This window comes from Tinamus guttatus, unplaced genomic scaffold, assembly GCF_059628265.1.
Source record: "Tinamus guttatus ecotype Peru unplaced genomic scaffold, ASM5962826v1 Tinamus_guttatus_pri_ptg000712l, whole genome shotgun sequence".
NCBI classification, from domain to species: Eukaryota; Metazoa; Chordata; class Aves; order Tinamiformes; family Tinamidae; genus Tinamus; species Tinamus guttatus.
The window spans coordinates 144,291-167,239 of record NW_028289246.1 but is presented as its reverse complement, the minus strand read 5'-3'; the positions used below and the strand labels follow the sequence as shown (position 1 = coordinate 167,239).

Genomic DNA, 22,949 nt, shown 5'->3' with positions numbered 1-22,949 from the left:
ATTTGGTGATGTCTGAGATAGATCGTTGTGGGGAGCACGATGTCTTGATCTTCAGGGAGAACACACTTGCTACCAAAGCTGTTGAGGAATACCTAAAATTGGTAGGGCAAAAGTATCTTCACGATGCACTAGGTAAGAAAGTGCCAACCTGTCTTTTTTTTTTTTTTTTTTTTTTTGGTATTACAAGGGCTAATCCAGTTGCAGAGAACAATAAGTCAAGGAACTGGACTGGACTCTGTGTGCTGGGATCTGGGAGGTGACCCATCCAAAGACCACAGCTGTAGTGGTGAAGCCGGAATGAAAATTAATGACTTTTATCCCGTGGTCTAGAACATTGGTGCTGAGTGATAAGACTGTAAATCACCGATGTCAGAGATGGAAATACGCCGTCGGTTGTGCAGCCTGTCTGGTGCCCAGGGCAAGGCTGCTCGTGACAATATATCCCTCTCATTCTTCATCACGTGCTGAGTGTCGCTAGGCAGTTCATTCCGATGCCGTGCTCTTTGAAAGAGTTAGTGACATTACGTTGGTGTGAGCTGTTTATTTTATCTGCGAGAGCGTCTCAATACACGATTAATAAAGAGCCTCGTGGACCACAAAGAATGTCTTTCAAAGACATTTAAGGGAAAAAAATAACCCAGGAAGCAACAGTTAAAACAGAGCTCACCCACAGAAGTGATGCTCATGGTTTAGCAAGTAAGTGATCTAGATGGCCTCAGCAGGAAGATTTTGGACCTAAGCAAAACAGTTTAAGAAAATGTGGCAGCTGATCTGCTTGCAAGAGCACTGCTGGCTTTAGCTTGGACGGGCTTGATGGTTGGTTAAGGCTTTTTAAGAAAACAGAGGTCGAAAAACAAAACCCCTTTGCACGAACAAGCCTTGGGGTGTTAGCTTGGAGCTGGCAAGGTCATGGCAGGAGGTGAACTCGGAAGACACTGAATCATTAAACAAATGAATGAAGGTTTTGTTTGGTGAACAGCAGCAGTTTAAAAAACATTTCTTAGCATATGTCCAAAAAAAAAAAAAAAAGGTGAATGATGCATTTATATATATTAAGCAAAAGAAACCTCGTCCTTTTTCGAGTGTGTGTCCAAGGACTACAGAAACGCAAAGGGCTTTGCAAGATGCAGGCGACAGAGGTATTGTGAGATGTTCCTGTAAGAAACTGAGAAAACAAGCAGGATTTATCTCACGCTGGAGTATTAGTCTTATTCCTGAGCCAGATTTGAAATGTAAGGAGGGCGAGTTTAGAGATAATAAAAATAAACGTCACTGTCAAGTGCATTTCCTGGGGAAGGCCTGAGGACGAGTAGCAAAGCCTCATTCCTCTGGGAGAGCCAGAGGAGCCAGGCCACCAAGGTCTGGTGTCTGGAGGCCGTGTCACAAGGCAGCAAGGTTGCTCCGGAAAGGCACAAGCAGGATTGAAAGGTGCATCAGGGAGGCTGTTCCTCTAGTGACTGTGGTCTGTCATCCTCTTCCCTGTGTCCAGGAGAGTTCATCAAAGCTCAGTATGAGTCAGATGAAAATTGTGAAGTGGATCCCGGCAAGTGCTCACCCAGTGAATTAACAGACCATCAGAGCAACCTGAGAAAGTGCTGCGAGCTGGCCTTCTGCAAGATCATCAATTCCTACTGGTGAGGCTCTCTCTTCTCCTTCTCCCTCACAGCTCTTTTGAGTGGAAGGTGTGAATTCCTCTTCTAAGGATGTGAAGCCAGCAGTCGTGCTAGGAAGTAGCCGTCTATCTTCTGAGACTGCCTTGTTTCCTTTTCTCACTGCCTTATTACCTGGGGTGCAATATCGTGGGTGACTTTTCTGCCTAAACCAGGGGGTTCCAGCGGGAGGTTCTGCTGAAATCCTCTGCAGGGGACAGATAGTGAGTTGTGCCTGAACAAGGAGGGAGTTAAGGGAAAAGACAGCGGGAGCTCAGAATAAAAAGTGGGTTTGGTATGTATAGACAACTCTGTCTCAGCCCCTTTAGAATGGTAAAACCAAAAAGTGTGGGAAATCCCACTGGCCGAAAGATTTTTATTAATCTCTGCTACTGAGTGTCCTTGGAAAAAAAATGTCCTTTCTGCTTCAGGGCAAAGTATATGCAAAGCAGTGGAAGAGCTGTAAAAGCAAAATACGAATTTCAATTATAGTTCATATAGAGTTATATAGTTCATTTTGATCCAGTTTGTTAGTTCATTTTGATCCAGTTTGTTTTAAATATCTGGAGCACGCTGTTCCAGCGTGGTCGTGGTGGTTTTTAGTCTCCACATTGGTGGGTCTGAAAACAGCTTCATTTCACATGTTTGAACAAGGGATAATTTAACTAGTACTTAAGAATCACCAGATTAAATGGTGGTCTAAGAACAGATGTCTAATGACATTTTCTGGCCTAGAGAGGTGGAGTGAAAATATGAGTCAAGGATGATTTCTCACAGTTAATTATTTCAAGCGATTGGTCACCATTTTGACTTTCTGCCTGTCATTGCCCACACGGTTTTGTGTCTCTGCTTGCTGTTTTTCAGCGTGTTCCCTCGGGAGCTGAAGGAGGTGTTTGCATCGTGGAAGCTGCAGTGCCTGAGCAGGGGCAAGGAGGACATCGGCGAGCGCCTGATCAGCGCCTCACTCTTCCTGCGCTTCCTGAGTCCTGCTATCATGTCCCCCAGCCTCTTCAACCTCATGCAGGAGTATCCTGACGAACGGACATCCCGCACCCTCACGCTTATTGCTAAAGTGGTTCAGAATCTGGCCAATTTTGCTAAGTAGGTGGTGGTGATGAACTCGAAATCTCTGCTTTTAGGGGTGCAAATCAGGTCAAGTAAGGAGAGCCCTGCCTAGTGGTCATTTTTGCAGACTACTGATTCTTGGGCAAATTGGAACAGACTTTAGAAAGGAAGAAACTTCCACCATTCCCTTTGGAACAGCCCAGAGCTGAGTTAGGCAGAGTCAATTTGAATGCACACCGGAGCTGCACTGAATTCAGTAGAGGGACACAGGAGAAAAGCACGAAGAGGTTAATGGTTTAGCATGCCTGTGTGTGCCTGTTTTATGCTATTTAAAAAAAAAAAAGTGCCGTTCCTGCCAAGGATCATGTTCTTTTTCCCCTTCCACCTCCCAGGTTCCCAGCTGAATGTAGGTCCAGGGGCACTTCTCCGTTAGGGAAAGGGGTGCAGGGAAGGTGCTGGAGAGAAACCAAGTCTGTGGGAGGGAAGAGATGTTACCAACCCCCTTGTTGACAGTATGAGTGGCAAGTTACTAGTATTTAACCAAGTCGAGAAAGCAGGGAATCTCTTAAATTGCCCATTTTCTCTCCTTCCAGACACCTTTTCAGAAAGGCAAGTCAAAAGATAACCATGAAGTGTTTTCAGACAGTTATTTTACCCTTGTGCTTTTTTGTGGTGGTTGTTGACTGAGTTTTCCCTCTCCTTTCTTGCAGGTTTGGTAACAAGGAAGAGTACATGGCCTTCATGAATGACTTTCTGGAACATGAGTGGGGAGAAATGAAGCATTTTCTCCTCGAGATTTCTAATCCAGAGAGCATCTCCAACATGCCTGGATTTGAGGGCTACATCGACGTGGGCAGAGAGCTCTCTGTTCTGCATTCCCTCTTGTGTGAGGTTGTTTCCCAGCTTGATGAGGTAAAGCGGAGCGGAGGCCTGGGAGGGCGAACGCGGCGATTGTAGCGTAGCGACCATAAACACGAGGAGACATCAGGGGAGCAGCCGGAGCCGCGCTGGGGAGAGAGTGCCAGCAGCTTGGGAGAGGAATGTGTGATAGGGCCATTGCCCAACGGTTCCCCCGCGCTCCCGCTGCGGCCCCGCCGGCTCCAGGAGGCCCCGGGGCGGCTGCTGGGGGCGGCTGGGCCCCACTGCTGGGGCGGACACCCAGATCAGGCAGAGAGGGCAGCACTCGAGTGCTTGGCTGGGAAATGGAAATGTTGGGGGGAGGTTCTTTTGGATGCAAGTTGAGGCACCTGGCTGGACCCTCCCCTGCCCAGCTTGGGCTGAAGTCACGTCCTGGCCAGGCAGAACTGCTCTCCTGGAAGACCAGGGCCAAATCCACTGAGATTCGTCCATTTCTGTGATGTTTGCATTAGCTTTTAGCTTAGAGGGGCCCTTGCCAGAGCTGCACTGCCTCCTTGCCAGGGGAGACGCCCGGCTGCAGCTCTGAGCACTGGGGCCATTGAACTGCACAAGAGCAGAGTCTGGGTGGTTCTTCCCCAGCTACATTCCCTGCAAGACCCCAAATCATTAAAACCTTGTTAACAAGTAAAGCTGACAAGAGTCAGAGAAGCTGAGCTCCATGTCAGCATTTTTTTTTTCCTGAAAGTACTTAAAACTGTTCCATATTTGCACTTTTGGAGCTGCATTGCTTTGTCTGTATTCCGTGTCTTTTGAAACTGGAGAGCTGAGGTGAGTTGCAATGTGCTGCTAATGATTTTTGTTGCTGGAAGGGTCTGCCAAGATAATGATTTGTTGGATATTTCTTTTCTCACAGCCCATTATCTAAAAGAAGGCACTGAGCTTTGTGCATCAGAGTAAATCTAAATGTCCTTGACTCAGAAGTATAAGGTATATTAATCTCAGTTAATCTTAGCCTGATAACAGTTTGTGGTCTTGTTTATCTGTTTCCGTCACACATGTGCAGAGTTTGCACTCCTAGTGTCACAGGCAATAAAACCTTTGTTATAAAGACAGCTCAGCAAGCTCGGAAAAACAGGCAAAGGGAGCATGTAAAAAAACAGTTCCTCCATTTCCATAAGTTGGGGTAAATCCATCAGTGCCACAAACTGTGCCACCTTCCTCCAGCTGCTCAGGCCATCAGGTCAAGGGAAACCCAGTTTCTGCAGGGCAAATGGGTACTGCTCTCCAAACGAAAACGTCCTAAATGTCTCGGGCAGCTGGGAGGGGAAGGAGCCAGACATAAAGCTTTAAAGCAGATGTGCTTTGCCCTTTCTGTAGGTTAGATGTATGGATCTATCCTAGCAGGCCCCTGGGAGCTGGCGTAGTGGATTGCTATAAAGAGAATTAAGGGATAAAGTTACACTGCAGTGCTGTTCTACTGTGGGTAGTGAGTGGGAATTGAGGAGACAAGTAACCTCACAGATCTTAATAGAGCAGGAGATGCTCTGTAAGAAAGCTTCTGTAAAGAGACCTCTCTCTGGAGTGACCGGATCCTTGCTCAAGGGGAAAATAAGGACATCTTTGAAAAGAGGAATGTCTTTGAGGGAGTTTTACTTCAGCATTAAGTCTGTACCGCTTTTGTCTCCTGCTTCGGGCACGAGAGCAAGCAGCACTGTGTAGCTGCTACAACCAGTCTTGACCCAGAGAGGGCAAAAATAAAGAATCCAAAGGGGCAGCTTCCCCTTCGGGCTGCTGCCGTGCTCAGCCTGGCCAGCACCACGCTAGGGCAGGATTAAACCTGAAGTCAAGCATTTAATCCCACCTTCCATGGCAGTGTTGGAATGAGGGTCACTGGTGTTTTCATGCAGTTGCTTTTAAGAAGGAAGTAGCGCCTTAGTTTTTGATAACCATTTGCTGCAGGAGACGGCATCAGCGTAGCATGCCAAGCCCAAAGCCTTCTGAAATGAAAACCTTCCTTTCCTCACCTCCCTCAACCCTCTCAAGTCTCTCATGACCCTCGAATGCCGCATCCCTTGTCTGTTGGCATGCATTTCTTTTACCACATGACTCCCTTTGCCTGGAATGTTCCCTCCCACTAGCTGAATCTGTAGCCTTTAAACCCCCCCTTAATGAGTACATACTGTAGTTTTCAATTTGACCTCACCCAGCCTGGCTTTAGTTTGCTTTGCATGATAGTTTTGCGTTGGAACGGCCACAGTTTGGTTTTGTTGAGCATGATTTTTTGTTTGTTTTGTTTTGGGGGATCAATCCTAATTTCTTTTCTATTTCCTTTTCTTTCCTCAATGTCTGCTGCACCCCGTTGGTCTCCTCCATCCCTCTCGTCGCCGTGATTACGCTGCTCCGTAACACTGCCTCCCGGTCCGGGCACACCTGCACACAACCACCCACCCTCCTTCCTTCCACCTCCACCCCTCCACCTCTGGGCATCGTGATCCAAAACCTGGCGGGTGTCGTGGTGCTTGTTGTCCAATTAGGGTGAAAATTCCTTCCTACAGGCGACCGTGGCAAAGCTGGGACCTCTGCCTCGCATTCTCGCGGACATCACCAAGTCCCTGACCAACCCTACGCCCATACAACAGCAGCTGAGACGTTTCACTGAGCACAATTCTAGTCCCAGCATCAGTGGCAGTCTCTCCTCAGGCCTTCAGAAGATATTTGAGGACCCCACTGACAGGTTGGTCACAGCCGGAGCTGGAGGGGAGATGGGGGATGAGGAGGGTTCACTTCAGAGCGCCCAGGCAGTGGTGAATGCCTTGTTGCTTGAACCTTCCCACACTGTAGGAGTGGTTCATGTGAAGCAAAAAGCTGGGAGGTGGCAGAAACACCAGAGATCTTGCACAGGGTGGCCTGTGCCAAGCTTCTGCACCGTCAGGTGTAGCTCCCTTTGGAAATGCTGTCCCTTCAAGCTGCCTCGACTTACAGGAGCTTTCAGATAGCTCCTGCTGAATTTTCAGACACATGCAATAATATAGAGCTGGGGAAGGGTTAAATGGGGTCTGAAATGTTCCGAAGTCTTGCTGGGAAGAGAAGGGTGTAAGAGATGGGGGAATTGGTGGGAATGGTTTGCATTTCACCTGTGAAAAATAAATGTGAAGCACTTCTTGAATCAAGCCTAATGTTCAGAGGTAAGTGGTAATTAAGGAAGAGTGTGTTGCAACTTGAAACACTAAGAGCTCATAAAAGGAAATCTGGTTCCTTGAGTCTTTCAGAGCGAGGAAGTTGGCGGGGGGGTTAAATGAGGTAGAGAGGCTTCTCTGGGACAGATCTCGTGAGGATGCGGCTCAGTTAAAAAATAACCAAATTCCTTTTTACTCCACAGTGACTTGCATAAGATGAAATCTCCAACACAGGAAAATGCAGATGGATTTTTTAGAGGCAAGACCTTGCTGTTGGCTCAGCAGGCATCTACCCAGAGCACGAGTTACTCGGATGAGGACGAAAGGGAGAGCATCCTGCCCAACGGCTGCAGCATCTCCCTCGTGAACCTGCAGGACCCACACACAGCCCACGGCGAGCACGCCGCACTCGTGAGTGAGGAGCCGCTGCGCCTGGCGGGCAGCCAGGTCTCCGTGGCCCAGGTGGCCACCATCAAGCAGCTGTGGGAGACACAGAACACACCCCAGAGCGCTCCCCAGGTGAGAAGGCCTCTGAGCCCAGCTTTGAACCGACAGGGCAGTCTCCAGCCCCTCTACTTCCAGAGCCCGGTTTACCACCTCAACAACCCTCCCGCACCAATGCCGAAGACCTCGGTGGACTCTAGCCTGGAGAACTTGAGCACTGCCAGCTCCTGGAGCCGAAGCAACAGTGAAGACTTCAAACTCAGTGGGCCCAGCAACAGCAGCCTGGAAGACTTAAGCAAGCGCAGCACGCAGAGCGAGGACTTGTCGCGGCGGCGCGCGGCACCCGACGGGCCCGTCCCCATCGCCCTGCCCTGCCAGAACAGCAGCAGCCAGGTGCAGATCCGCAGAACGGAGGCGTGAGAGTGCGTTTGTCCCATGGTGCTCATTTAAAATCAGAGCCACCTAAAAAGAGAAATGAATAAATACAAAATACCACTGGGTAAACTGCTGTCTGTTGTTTTCTCTGGATTTACTGGAGCACTCGCTCCTGCTTCCCTCACAGAGATCGGTTTGTTCCTCCCTCACCCTCACCCCGCAGACACGTCTCAGTGTGTGCCAAGCCGAGCGGCCACAGTGTTTTGGGAGACAAGTTCCATTGCCTCCTTTTAATTGCAAATTGGGCTGTGGAATTCTCTTTTCTCCTTTTTTTTTCTTTCTGTTATTTTTTTCCTTCTTTTTTAATTTTAATAAGAGCTTGGCATGTTCTTCTCAGGTGAGCTTTGTGGGCATTATAATTATTGGACTCTGTTCTCTACAAGCCCCGCTTGTTCCCGAGTGCAGAGGCAGCCCCTTTGCTCGCTGGGAGAGGTCAGCTTTTCCTCCCATTTCCATTGGGGAGGTAGGTGGGAACAGAAGTGTCACTGTGTTCCTCTGCCAGGGGGGCACGGAGGGGGATTAATACACGTTTCTAGAGAGATTCTCCCTTTATTCTTTTCCCCCATACCAGAATAGCTCATAACCCTTTCGCAGCTAAAGTCCTTGCCCTCCACTTCTGCTGGCTCTCTGGAGACTTTCCGTGAAACCAATAGGTTTTGCTCAGTTCCTTCTCGTCGTCTCTGCCTTCATTGTAGTACTTGCTGCAATAAAACATCTAAGTCTGGGAGACCCTGAAACGAAGACGTTGCAGCTCTTTGCCGCTTCCAGGCAGCGCTGCGTCCCGTCGCAGTCGCACGGGCCGGTGCTCCCCGGAGCCGGTGGCCAAGGCTGCTGTCCCGCTGGCTTCCAACCCTCCGAAGAAACCGGCCTCCCGCTCGTCGTGGGCGTCGAGTGACGCCGCCTTGCTCTGTTTGTGGTGTGAGAGAAACCTAGGATTGCAGTAGCCTTGCTGCAAAGCTAATCAGGGGGTGGGTGATAACTGGGTTTGCAAATAAGAACTTCCCCAGAAAGACAGGAGCTCACCTAGGCAAAGAAGAAATTCATGATTTCATAGATTTCCTTCACTTTTGATTTTCGGAGGTGTCTTTTTGGGTTTTATTTGTTTTTGAGGAACTCACGTGAATGTTGTGTGTCGAAAGTCTAGTGAGGATAAAGCATCTCTGGAAGAGGGGCTTGGGGGAGACTTGGAGACTGATAGCTTGGTGGCCATGTTTTCTGCTCTGAATAAAAGTGCTTTCAGTGCTGATTCATACATATTTTCTTTGACAAACGCTTACAGGCATCTCTGCTGCAGGTTCACTCACCTGTGGACTCTGCCACGATGTCACCAATGGAGAGGACAGCTGCATGGGTCCTCAATAGCGGACAGTACAAGGAAGTGGAGGAGGACGTAGAGCAGAACCAAGATGAAGTCAAGCATGCTGAGAAGGTAGGGTTTATTCGGCACGCGACAGCCTTTCTGGCTTCCAGCACCCTTCAGCTGCTTCCAAAGTGGTTTCCAGGGGCTGCTGTGCCAGGGTCACACACTGGTCTTCCCACTGGATGCTCTTTGTAGAACAATATCCCACACTACAGATTAATCTAGGTGCAGGCTGTGCCATGTCAAATGGGTGCACGCAGACATATCTGAGAGTTCCTACATTACAGGCTGATATTTGGCATTTACCTGCATCGTAAATCACGCCACCTCAGTGCTCAACTGGATGTCTTTCATGACAATATTATAGTTACAATATGCTGCCATTTTTCTGCACTTGCAATATGTATTAGTCATCGTGAACTCCATTAAAAATGATCATTAACTCAGCTGAGTGCAGTTTGGTATGCCCTAAGTGCTGGTACAAGTCTCTGCAAATGCAATTCAATCTTGATCAGCAGCTGCGTTCGGATTTTGTCTTGAGCTTCACCCAAGGCAAATGTCTGTCATCTAGATGGTGGAGTATTTCAGGGCTAGCCAGAAACATCCATCATCTCCTGAGATGCACTTTTTTAAGTGTATTTATTTCCCAAAGTAAATGTGAGATGTGACTTTTTTTCCAAATAAAGGATTTTTTCCAAATAAGAGGTTTGGTATTCTGAGAGGGCGGGATGAAAAGAGGAGAATATTTGGTGGACAAGAAGTAGCAACAGAAACAATTTAAGAAAGGTGAATGAACCAAACCTGAAGTGGAATGTGCTGAGATTCATTGTACTATTGCACAAGTGATTATCCAGAGGTGGTAGGTGGAAAAAACAAACGTCAGCTAAGTAAATTTGCAGACTATATGTAGTAAGTGATGGGCCCTGCCTTCAGCATGGAACAATTGGTTTCATGTTCTTCAGGTCCTGAGAAATGAGTTATTTGGGTCCCTTTCACAAGTTTGGTCACCCTAGGACATCTGTTTACAGCTGAGCACCATTAGCAGCTTGTGTCTGGGAACTCCTTGGGTCTGGAGTAAGTGGGGTTGTTACCAGGCAGGACTGAGGAGCCATGTCAGAGCTATTTGAGGGCTTAAACTGGGCTACAGGAAGACATTCCACAGTGTGGGAATAACCTAATGCTCAGTGCTCTGTACTCCTTTGTGGCTGCCCACAGTTGTCTGCTTGTCATTTCCTTTGCTCCCATCAATTTATTTTTAATGAAAGCGAGCGGTGGCTTTCTCTCAGCAGCAGCAGAACATAAGAATCCAATGGGTTCCTTTCTGCTTTGCATCTGACTCTTTCCTGCTCTGCTCCCCTCCCTGCACGGTACGAGCAGGAGATATCGAAGCTGAAGAAGCGCCTGAAGGTGTCCAGCCTCTGGCTGGAGAAGTACAAGCTGCTCCTCCTCGTGCAGGAGGAGCAGATGCAGAAGCTGCTCGTGGAGTACAAGTCCAGGCTGGAAGACAGGGAGGAGAGGCTACACCGGCAGCAAAGGAGAAGACAGCCAGATGAAGAGCATCATCAGCAGGTGAGACTTGGCTGCAAAGTCTGCAGAACATGGAGAGCAGGAAGCTCCCCCTTGTCACATTTATCCTTGACAATAAAGAGAGCAGTTGTGTGGGCTTGATATTCCTGGACTGACACCACTCCTGCCTTAGAGATGAGGAAACTGAGATACGAGTGTTGAGACTTGCTTCAGATTGTCAGGAGAGCAGACAAAAAGATTTAGGAATTTCTAACCCCAGTCTCTGCTATACCTCTAACTGGTCCATTTGCTTTGTTTGAAAACTGTACTCATGGGGTGGTTTTACAGGACAGTTAGATTATTGGCAATGCCCACTTTGAATATAATAAATTCAGCCACTTGGGGCTGTGAGAAGGATCGATAACCTTTCTTGAATGCAGCAGACTTCTTGCAGAAAAGAGGACAGCTGGAGAAGTCAAAGCAACAGCCCCAGAGTAGCCAAAACACCCAGGAATAGTTTTAAACTGTCCTAATTCTCTCTTTTTGCACATCAGACTCATGGCAGTTGAAGAGGAGCTGAAAAAGGATCATGCTGAGATGCAAGCCATCATTGATGCGAAGCAGAAAATCATTGATGCCCCCGTAAGGAGCTCAGGATCTCCAGGAGCTGAGTGCCCTGTGCCTAGAACCCATCATTCTTCCCTATCTCCTGTCCCAACGTTATGATCTAGCTCCCAAGGCAGTACTGGCCATGGTGTTGCACACATGACTTACTGCCTCCTAGGAGAGAATTGGGAGTTTTGTACAATAAAGACCCTACTGTCTGAGAGCAGGCTTTGAAAAGTCAAAATCATAGGACTTTTCTACTTGAGGAGAACCAAAGTAGTGAAGGAACAGTGGGGCATTGTGTGGACACTGCTCCAAGCGTGGGCCTGGCAGCTCTGGAGCAGCTGTGCTTCTTAGCAGCATAGGTCAGTGGCCATGTGCATGCAGCCCAGCTGTGCACGCTCAACCATGGCTCGGAATGGCAAGGGAATGGCACGCTTGCCATGGAGCTTGCCCCGTCTCGCTTGTGTAGCATTTCACCTCATCTGACTCTCCGTGTCAGCCCGCTTGGCCACCAGGCCAGGACAACACCCGGTCAACACAAGTCACTTGTGGGAAGTGGGACCCAGCGGGTGTGATGCATGTGAATGTGTCATGTGGGGTAGTGGTGTGTCTGCTGTGCCCTTGCTGATTCCAGAGAGCAAAGCTTAGACAACAGAACCTGAGGCTGATTTTATATCTGCCTGTTAATGTGGGCGAATTTTGTGTTTAGGGAGCACCTTTCCTGTTGCTGGGCTTTTTAATCGCTCCAGCTGCATGACTTTTTTAATAGATTATCTTTTAAGAGGATTACACGTTTCAGCAAAGAACACCTTAAAAAAGTAACAAATCTGTTTTTCAAGCTGTATTTTTATGCTAGTAGCACTGGACTGTTTGGTCTGTGAGGTCCATCTCTGCATTTCATTGCCTGGGTTTGTTCTAAAGAAGATTTATTTTTGTTCTGTGAATAATTTTTGAAGGTTCTTGTATATGTACAGACACAGATACCTTTGAGATCCTTTATGGAGCGCTTCAGGAGGCCGGCGGGTAAGTTGTGTCCACTTCAAAGAGCCCGCGCAGAACCGCCCTCCCCTTGGGGCTGCTGGGGGAGCCGGGTCCCTCGGGCCGAGCCCCTGCGGCGGGGGCTTCCCCGCTGCCCTGGAGAGGCACCAGCCCTCCCTCCGTGCCAGCAGGACCACAAGGCCCAAAGCTCTGGCCGGCCTCTCCAAGGGCACCAGGTGCTTGGCACCTCCTCTCAGGCAGACGCAGCGCTGCTGTCTCTGGCTTGTCAGGGCTGCAGCAGGGCAGCCCTTCCTCACACACTGCTGGTCCCTCGGCCAGCCTTCCTGTGGCCCCTGCACGTGTCCCCCTTGCAGCCGCCTTGCTCTGAGCCTCAGCAGCTCTCAGCCTCCTCTGGGGGCCTGGGCTTCACGGAGCCACCTCCTTGCCCTACAGGGCCCCTCACAGCTTGCCCAGCAAGAGCGAAGCAGCCTGAGATGAGCCTGTTCAACAGGCACCGCAGTGTTTCTCACCGCTTGCCTTCCTCTCTTTTCCCAGGGCCACAGGAAGCCTCTGTGGAGGCCATCAGGTTTCCAAGGCTCTCCTGAGCTGCACGTGTCATGCAGTCCCTGCCCAGGGGAAGGCAGGAGGCACGGGGACCTGCCCAGGAACAGCAGCTTGGAGGGAGGCAGGTGGAGCAGCCCCCGAGTTACCGACTGCCCCTGCACAGCCCAGTCGAGCTGCTGGGGGCCTGCAGAGCCCTATGAGGGCCAACACCTCCTTTCCCTTGCAAGCCAAGGCTCTGTTCATGCTGGAGGCTGCAAGGAAGGCCCAGTTCATCAGGGCTCTCAGCACGTACCTACTCTTTCTTATTGTTGACAGTAATGTTGTTGTTGTGTTTATTGTTGTTATTTTTGATGTTACACTATTGCTGTTTTTCTTGTTGATGTTGTGGTTAGTGTACACATTGTTGTTTTCATTGTTGGTGTTGCTGTTTAAGTAAATATTCCTGTTCCATTCTTTGGGTGTTGTGTGTTTTTTCCCAGGGAGCTCAGGCACAAAAGCATCCCCACTGCAGCTATGTCTGTGCAGAGCCGTCTTCTCAGGCTCGGGGGGAGCACCAGCAAAAAGCTCCCTCTCGGATTTCCCTTGGAACGTGGCTCAGGGGATGCCCAAAGAGGAAGGTGCCACAGCCCTAGTGCGGGGCAGCCCTGATGCTCTCAGGGTGCCTGAGACAACAAGTCCTCGCAGTGCCCAGGCCACGGGTAAAGGGCAGCTCTTGGATGTCAGGGACACGGGGCTGTGAGATGCAGAGCCGAGTGCCCCAGCCCCTGGGTGAGCACAGGGCCCATCAGGGCTGGGACATGCTCAGGGATGGCAGGAAGGGGGTGCGTGCAGTCCCCCCACAGGAGCTGCTGCAGAAATTGCCTTCTGTCAGGAACAGCCCCGTGCTGGGGACCATCATGAAGGCTGCTCTGTCCCTCTGCAGCCCCACGGACAGGGACCACATCACCAAGGCAGGTCTTCCTGCTCCATGGGGATTCTGGGCTTTCCTGTGGAGGGCCCATTTGCTCTGCTGCATTTGTGTGACACTCAAGTCCTCGGGCTGCCAACAGCCTTTCCCAGCCTTTCTCTATCCTGGGCTGCCCGACATTCCCTCTGCCAGGAGCTCGAGGCAGAGCTCAGCGCTGCGTGTGAGCGCTGGGCCAGAGGAGCTGGGCTGGCCAAGGGGCCGCCCCTGTGCAGAGGGCCCAGAGCGCAGCAGCGCAAGCTGCGAGCTCCCTGCCGTGGGGAGAAGGCAGGAGCTGCCCAGAGCAGGGCCCAGCACTGGCCACAGCTGGGAGAGCAGGTGCCACAGCTGCTCTCTGCAATGCACCACTTTGCAGAGGCACCTTTGGCACCAGGGTGCAGTGGGGCCCTGCATGCAGCAGCCAGGGAGGTGTCCCCATGCTGGGGGAAGGTGTCCTGCCCTCACCACCACAGGGAAGAGCTTGGCCCCATCCTCTTTACATTCTCCCTCAGCTATTCAGACCTGTTGATAAAACCTCCTATCAATCTCTTCTCCTCGCTAAAAAGGCCCGGCCTGTTTAGCCTTTCCTCATAAGAGGGATATATGTGTCCCTCAATCACAAATGCTCACCATTGGTATGGAAGTTGTCGCTCTCTGCTGCTGGCTCCGGAGAGCCCAGGAGAGGTGAAACGGCCTCTCCTCGAGCAGAACGAGGACCCCAGGCCCTAGGTGCCTCCTAGGACAGAAGGAGAGAAGCCGGGTGCAGTGTCTTTGGGCTGGAGAGCATTCCCCAGGGCAGCAGGACCTCAGCTCCGCTGCACACCGAGGCGCTCCCAGCTGAATGCCTGCGCTCAGGCAGTGCAAGAGAGGACAAGCTGATCGTCAGGAGAGCACACACTGCTCTCTGCATGGGAAGGGAGCTCCCAAGGCCCTGCCTGAAAAGCAACAACGTCACCAGCGTTTCTTTTGTAGCCATGTGGATCCATCGCACAGAGGGGCAGTAGAAGGACTCGCTGGGGTCCGGAGATGGGAGGGAGCGGGTGCTGCAGGGCAAAACGGCACAAGCAAGGCAGGATACCGGGAGGCTGCGGGTAGATGAGCTCTAAGGCAGCACTGCCAGCCCGGCGGCGCGTGGCGCACAGGGAACAACTGCGTGCGCGGAGCAGCCTGCGTCACTGCGGGCAACGCTGCAGCGACCACCCCTCGGGAACCAGCTGGCCCCGTTCTTGCTGGACTCGTTCAGCCCTCTCTTCAGCTTCCCACAACGAAGCTGCCGTGGTTCTTCAGCCTCTGTGCATGTCTCTTGATTATGGAGACAGGCCCAGAGGGCAGCCTGACATCCTCCAAGAGCCACATTGTCCTGATGAGGGGCAGGATGTTCCCTCCTTCCAGCAGCTTGGAACACAGGAATAAGGAGGTGGGGAAAGGAGACAGAGGAGAGGAGGAGGGCAGCTTTGGCCCAAAGCGCGCTCTCTTGAGATACCCCAGGGCAAGAAAAGGACCCTGCGCTCTGCAAAGCTCCAGCCCCAGCTGCGCTTCAGCTGTGAGCGCATTTTGTGCACACTGAGGCCTTGTGCTAGTTTGCCCATGAGCCAGGCCACAAAATGTGCTGTGGGAAAGAGGATGGGCTCTGCCCCCATCCCCTGCAGCCCCTGCCCTGGCCTGCTGGCTCCAGGCTCCCTGCTCTTGGAGGCCTGGGCTCCAACCTGGGGTTCTATTTCCTTCCCAGTTAAGAGCTTCCCATCCACAAAGCCATTGCGTGGCACCAGCCCACGCAGCATTGGAGCCTACACAGACAACACTTGCTCCATTTTGTGTAGCTAAAACTACTGCTCTTAACTCTGCTATTTGTGCACTGCCTTCACTTTCTTCTATTACTTCTTCACCAATGGTAATATTTAATGCAACAGCCTTTTATAGCTGTTTACCATTTAGTCTTTTTGCTGAAGCATCTCTAAACCACATGTTTTCTGTTGGTGTTTCATCGATGACAGATGGTACATTCAGAAAGCTTAAGAAAGTTTAAGAGCTTGTCCCAGTGCTAAAGGATTTGTTTTTACAGGCATCTGCAATTTGGGAACCTTAGTGTGCCCTTCAGTTAGCTGCATATTTTCTGCTACTCCTGTTAGGTAGGCACATCATTTTGTGGTAGTGGGGTTTGGTGCAATTCCTTCTGGGGGAGCAGTCCCCTTTAGGATTGCTTCTAGCAAATTAAACGGTCCTCTAGTTTGCACAGGTTGTCCTTGATGTATTATCTCAACCTGTTTAACTACTGGGACTAAGGATAAAAGTCTTTTTTCTCCCATTCAGAATATTGTAGTTACCTTTCTTAAATGCAGTCAAGCTAAACAATAAAGAATAAACAATATACTTTTGTTCCATAAGGGACAGCCTGTAAGCAAGTTACACTAAGTAACAGTAAGTTACTGTAACAACAAATTACAGTAAGTTCATAGCAGTAAGTTACTTGTTGTAACTTACAGTAAGTAGCATGATCAGCAAAACCCCATTCAGCTGTAAGAGGGTCGTGGGGGTGTTCTGGTCCCAGTGACTGAAATGTTTCTAATTCTCCAGTCGGAGTTTTGGCTGACTCTTTGTGTTCTAATTCCCACTTCCAAGGTTTGCTTTTCCTTAAGAGCAAATATAAAGGATGAGCAGTGATAGAAAATCCAGGTAGGTATTTTCTCCAATATCCTAAAGTTCCCATCAATTATTGTAATTCTTCCCTTGACCGGGGCATTTGCAGCTCTTCAATATTTCTTAAGGTATCATCTGCAGGAATCCCTGCACTGCCAGCTATCCACCAAGTCCCTAGGAATTTTACCTCTTTGCTTGGTCCCTGGCATTGCTCAGGTGGTACCTCAATGTCAGCTTCAGGTAGGATTTGCCATACTGCTGTGGCTACTTTCCCAACCTTCTTGGGAAAATCACCCCCAATTAAGGATGTCATCTATGTACTCGCATATGCATTGGCATATGTATATGCATTATAAAATATAAATGGTCACACACTACTCTACCAGGACCAATAACTGAAGGAAATATTATGGCAGACAAATTGATGATGGCAGCAGTACTGCCGTGCAGTTTGGAGCAAGCCCGATTATCTCACCATTTCTTTCATAAAAATGCCTCTTCCTTACGTAAACAACTTGCTTTGCCCTGAGAACAAGCCACAGAAATTGTCAGTGCATGCCCTGATTGTCAATGTATTACACCAGTATCATCATACACAGGAGTGAATCCTCGAGGTTTACGAGCTAATGAATTTTGGCAGAGCGATGTCACACATATATCAACATGTGGCCAACTGCGTTACGTGCATGTTAGTGCGGATACCTTCCCAGGGTTTCTGGTAGCCACTGCACATACTGCAGAAAAGGCACGGAATATGAAACACCTCTACTTAAGATGTTTTGCCACTATGGGCATTCTGAAAGCAATTAAAACTGATACTGGTCCTACTTATGTTTCACAAACAATTTTTGTCTTCCTAGAAGACTGGGGTATACAACACGTTACAGGTATACCGCATTCCCCCACTGGACAAGCCATTACTGAACGTGTCCATGGGACTCTCAAGGCTATGTTAAATAAAAAGGCAAAGAGGAAATCCTATGGACAGTGCTACCCCACAGGAACAGTTAGACAAAGCATTATATGTGCTTAATCTTTTGAATCCTTCTGATCCTCAGTTATTTACACCAGCAGCTGACTGACAATTCAAGATGGTCCCTGCAGTTGTGCCTCCACCAAAGGGATGATATAAAGAATTTGGAGAGGCTCCATAGAACTAATAACATGGGGAAGGGGGTATGTGTGTGTTCTCCTTCCCACAGGTGCTCACTGGTTACCAGCAAAAGATGTAAAGCCTCAACTGGCAACAGAGCAGTCACAGCCACAGGAGAATTCCAGCCAAGTCTAGGAGTCAAAAACCATTGAGCCATCAGAGTGAATCATGAATCATTTATAAACATTTGGTGCAGCAGGGAATGGATGTAGTGATGTTTGCAATTCTATGCTTTTATGTGTATTGATCTTAACCTATATAATTAAGAGTTTATGTTTCTATGTACTTTGATCTTCACCTATATTCTCTCTCTATATAACCTATATATATTCAATTTATTCCTCAATGACCTGGATGAAGGCACAGAGTGCTCCCTCAGGAAGTTTGCTGATGATACCAAACTGGGAGGAGTAGCTGATACCCCCAAGGGCTGCACTGCCATCCAGAAGGACCTGAACAGACTGGACAACTGGGAGGTGAAAAACCTCATGAAATTCAATAAGTCCAAGTGCAAGGTCCTGCACCTGGGGAGGAATAACCCCATGCATCAGGACAGACTGGGGACTGACCTTCTGGAGAGCAGCCCTGCCAAGAGGAACCTGGGCGTCGTGGTAGACGAAAAGTTGACCACAAAGCAGCAGTGTGCCCTTGTGGCCAAGAAGGCCAATGGGATCCTGGGGTGCGTTCAGAAGAGCGTCTCCAGCAGGTCGAGGGAGGGGATCCTGCCCCTCTACTCAGCCCTGGTGAGGCAGCATCTAGAGTATTGTGTCCTGTTCTGAGCCTCACAGTACAAGAGGGACGTGGAGCTGCTGGAGAGAGTCCAGTGCAGACCTACAAGGATGATCAGGGGCCTGGAACATCTTCCCTATGAGGAGAGTCTGAGGGAGCTGAGACTGTTTAGCCTGGAGAGGAGAAGGCTGAGAGGGGATCTCACCAGTGTCTATAAGTACCTCAAGCGAGGCAGTGAGGAGGATGGTGCTGGCCTCTTTTCACTGGTAGCCACCGACAGAACTAGAGGGAATGGCCACAAACTGAAACACCAAAAGTTCCACAGGAATTTAAGGAAAAAATTCTTGACAGTGAGGATGACAGAGCACTGGAACAGGCTGCCCAGAGAGGTTGTGGAGTCTCCTTCTCTGGAGATCTTCAAACCCGCTTGAACGCAGTCCTGTACCACGTGCTCTAGATGGCCCTGCGTGTGCAGGGGGTTTGGACTAGATGACCTCTAGAGGTCCCTTCCAACCTTAAGCATTCTATGATTCTATGTAAGGATAAAGCTGGGGGGTGGGAGAGGCTTTGCTGACTGCTGTGATGGGTAGCAAGGGGCCAGGTTATTGGCTGCAGCCTGCTGCAGAGAGCGTGTGCCCAACTCCTCTAAGAGGGGGACCCCAATCCCTTCACAACCTGCGTTTTCTACTGCTTGGTTTGCCAAAGAAAAGACACGACACACGGTGAAGAGACAGGATCGTTTCTTTAAGGAGGCCTGTGTGCAGAGCAGCCTGGCATCAGGACGTGGCCGAGCGCCAGCAGCAAAGACTGACACCTTGCAGAGGGCAGTGCCGCCTCTCCCACGCTCTCCTCAGGCGGTTGCACAGGCCTTCCTGGGTGCCCGTGGATGCAGCCCCCTTCCCTGCAGCTCTCAGGATCAGCATGGTTTGGGTGGCCAGGGAAGAGATGGATGGGCTGCTGTCCTCCTGTAGGCCTTTCAGGGCTGAGGGGGGAAGCACGAGCTCACATGAAGCCCCCATATCCCCCAGGCCCCAGGCCTCTCCTCCTAACACCACCAGTCCCACGCAGCTCTTGCCACAGCCAGGATGGACCCAGGGGCTCTACTGGATTAGCTGGCAGCTGCTGCCCAGGAATGTGCCCAAGTGCATGAAATCTCTCTCTACTCTCCCCACACCACCCCTGCTCCGCTCCTCTCGGGCAGCAGAGCCCTCCTCACCTACGCAGGGATGGGAGCTCCTTGGACAGGGTCTCTCTTCATCCCCCCAGCCCCGTGTGACACCCCGCTTGCCCTCACTCACTCTCACAGATGACCTCCACCGTCTCCTTGCTCTGCTCCCTGGTGTGCTGCCCAGCATGCCCTAGGCACACACACAGCGCCCCATAAATGCTGCTCCTCAAAGATGTTGCCCCCAGTCCTGCCCACCTGGCCAGGCACCCACCTCCCCTCAGGCAGGGCTCACCCCAGTTCCCTTTCCCCAGTGTAACCCGCAGGGCTCCTGCTGCGAGGGACTCCCACCGGCCCCACCACTGCGGGCAGAGATGGCTGAGGGTGACACGGAGCCTCCAGGCGCCCAGGCGCTGCCTCAGGCACGCGGGGCTGCAGCAGTCACAGGGCTGCTTTTGCTGCCAGCGCAGCAGCCGGGGCTGAGGCCGAGCTGTCCCAGAACAGAGATGGAGCCCAGGGCTCGGGGCTCACCCAGAAACCTCACGGCCGCCTCACGCAGGGACTCCTGGCTGCTCTCCAGGTAGGACAGGCTCTGGCGCAGGTATTCGTCCGCCCTCCTCCTGCCCCTGCTCCCGGCCAGCTGGGGAGAGCACAAGGCTCAGCGCACAACATCCTCTTGCCGTCCTTCCCCAGGAGCAGCCGGCCTCCCCCTGCCACCACACTCAGGACCCCCCGCAGAGGCCGGGCAGTGCCGAGCCAGCGTTGGAGGCAGCAGAGGGATGGCTGCTGCCCAGGCGTGCTGAGGGACCCTCCTGCTGCAAGGCCCTGCTGGGCCAGGGGCAGCTTCAGCATCCCAGGGCTCAGCAAAGGCAGAGGAGCCTGCAGAAGAGCCCGCAAGGGCTGCTCCTGCACCTGGAGCCGCCAGCCACACACACTGGGCACGGAGGAGGAAAGAGCTGCTCCAGGCTCGGACTGCAGCCTGGGGACTGTCCTTACCAGGCACTTGCTGATCAGCCAAGTCTGCTGGCTCTGAGCCAAGCGCCTCAGCTCCTTCCACTTGAGGAGCTTGGCGGCACCAAGGAGGGCTTCCTGAGCAGCCTGCACATGGAAAAAAATGGGGAGATGCCACCGCAGCCCATGGGACAAGAGCCTGTATCCCCCCACCACCCTCCTCTTGACAAGACTCAGGGCATTTGCCCTTCATGGTAACGGGCAGCAGCAGGGCACTGAATCTGCTTTGGGGTCCTTGGCCCCCCTCGCTGGGCGGAAACATGGAGCAAGCACCACCTGAGCCACCCTGTCCCGAACAGGCAGCACAGCAGAGACTCCCGAGAGCTGCTGAGCTGCAGCCAAGGCCAGCAGGAGGCTGAAGGGCTGCAGCCCCAGAGACATCCAGGCAGGACTCAGCCAGGACTACCTCCCACGGCTATTCCCAACGTGGCTACTCGGCTCCCCAGTGTGCCCCATTGCTCAGCCATACCTCGACCACACTGGGGCTCTCATCCTGCAGGTGGAAGAGCAGTGGCAGCGTGCTCGTGTGCACATGCTGCTTCATCTGCTCCTTTGCAGTGCCCGCTGCTGTCTCCATGAGCTTGCTGAAGAGCTGCATGGAGAGCTTTCGTGTGTGCTCGCGCTCCTGGTGGCAAGGAAGAGAGAACTCCTCAGCACTGGCACCGCACGTGGCAGCTTCCTGCACAAGCTGCATTGGTGCAATGCAGCCGTGCAGCCCAGGACAGCACGGGCAGCACAGGACAGTATCCCAAGGGCCCCGGGCAGAAAGGCTCCTGGCAGCCTCCCACACACCAGCCAGCCCCACGGCTCTGCCCCCCGCCTTACATCCTCAAAGAGTGGCAGGAGTTTCTCAGCCAGTTCTGGAGCCATGTCCGTGAGTGCTGGTCTCTCCAGGACACGGACCACATGACTGAGCACGAGAAGAGCCTGGCTGCTCATGTCCCTGTCCTCGTCCTGCAAGTGTCCCATGACCAGAGGCATCAGGACATGCATTTTTGTGACCTGTAAGTGGGAAGTACAAGCTCAGTTTAAAAAAAAAAAAAAGGAAAAAAGAAAAAAAAACAGAAAAAAAAGACTACCCTGGCACCTTATTAGACAGCAGCTTCCCTCAGTCTCACACCCTTTCAGACATGGCTTGCTAGGTGCTGGGCTGAGATCTGCAGCCCCCTCAGCTCCCGAGGCCCAGCAAAGTCCAAGCTAGCCTGTTCCTTAGCACCCAGCACCCAGCTCACACAGCTTCCCCCCAGTGATGCCCTGCTCACCATCTCCTGTCTGCTGCACAGCACGAGGAGGCTTCTGAGTCCCAGCTTATGCATTACCCTGCTGTGACTCTTCAGGGACACCACAGAGATTCCCAGGAAGACATCTTCATCCGCCTGAAGGTCACTGCAGGCCAGCAGCTGCAATGCACAGCACAAAGAAGGTGGCAATGGCCGCAGCACTGCCTGTGTCGGACACCACTGGATCCCAGATGTAGCTCAGGGCAAGGGCAGCGGGCTCAGAGGAAGGCTGGCCCAAAGGCAGCAGTGACTGCAGGGAGCCCCTGGGACCTCCCTCCCTGCCTGGGGCCTCAGGGCACAGCGCAGGGCACAGCTTTGGCCTGCTCCTCCCCTCCCTGCACCAGCCTCCTGTCCTCATGCTTTGGAGGAGCCCTTCGACAGAGACGCGACACAAAAGAGACATCAAACACACGTGGGGACAAGAAGAAGGCCGCTGCAGAGGGGTGAAGGCTGAGGGGACTCATGGCAGATCACCCACTGCCCCACTTGCGCTCGTTGCCCTCCATCCCACAGCTGGGGCTCGCAGAGAGCACTGGAGCTAGAAGCACCCCAGAAGGGCAGTGCCCACATGAGGCTCACCTCCACCAGGAAAGCCATGGCAGGGATCTCTGTGCAGGGCTCCTCGCCCAAGAGCAGCACTGCCAGCTGTTGAAATAGCAGAAGGCGCAGCGCTCTTGGGCTCTTTCTCATCTCTCTGGCGGAGGGAAGAAGGCACTGTGAGGCCTGAGCAGCCCAGGCAAAGCTCTCCTGAGACTGCACCCTCATTCCTCCCATCACATCCCTTGGGCCACCACGCACAGAACAAAGCCACCTTTGCGTGGAGAACTGGGCACCCCTGTGGGCTCTGAGAGTCACCCTGTGCGCAGGGGCGAAATGCTGCAGCAGAGCAGGGAGACAGGGGCTCTCACCTGGCCAATAAACCCACTCCCTGGTGATGGGTCTCAGCATGCAGGAGCATATCCCAGCTGCCCTTCTTTGCCATGGCCAGCACCACGTTCTCATAGCCGGCACGGCACAGCAGTGCTTTCATGGTCTGCACTGCAAGCCTGTGTGCAGAGAAAACACCCACTCACACTCGCACCCCTGGCCCTGCCTGCAGCCCTGCGTGCCAGGGACAGCGAGGATGTGATGGAGCACCTCACGGGGCTGCTGCACGTGGACTCCTCCCTTTGGCATTTCCCCCACAATGTGTCCGTCTCCTTCTGCTCCAGCGCTGCCAGGAAAGAGCTCTGGAAGAGCAGCGCCAGCAGGAGCTGGGGGAAGAACTTCCCTAGCACGTGCAGGCAGTGGGGCTGGTGGAGGATCTCCTGGAGCACACGCGTTGCCTGCAGAAAAAGCCCAGAGACAGCCCTTGCTGCTGACATGTCCCTCCTGTGCTGCTGGAGCT

The 22,949-nt window shown here is 51.9% G+C and overlaps 1 protein-coding gene and 1 pseudogene across 1 annotated transcript in view; one reads left to right on the top strand and one right to left on the bottom strand.

The window, feature by feature from the left end:
* LOC148591750 (ras GTPase-activating protein nGAP-like) overlaps window positions 1-12,685 on the top strand; it is a 113,237-nt gene extending 100,552 nt beyond the window's left edge. The window contains 8 exon segments of the mRNA XM_088536998.1: window positions 6,107-6,306; window positions 6,952-7,606; window positions 8,907-9,055; window positions 10,355-10,522; window positions 10,524-10,556; window positions 11,048-11,135; window positions 12,077-12,125; window positions 12,636-12,685. Coding sequence (XP_088393124.1) covers window positions 6,107-6,306; window positions 6,952-7,606; window positions 8,907-9,055; window positions 10,355-10,522; window positions 10,524-10,556; window positions 11,048-11,135; window positions 12,077-12,125; window positions 12,636-12,685 — 1,392 coding nt within the window.
* Window positions 12,686-19,022: 6,337 nt separating this feature from the next.
* On the bottom strand, window positions 19,023-22,592 carry LOC148591749 (maestro heat-like repeat-containing protein family member 7; annotated as a pseudogene).
* Between the last annotated feature and the right edge of the window lie 357 nt (window positions 22,593-22,949).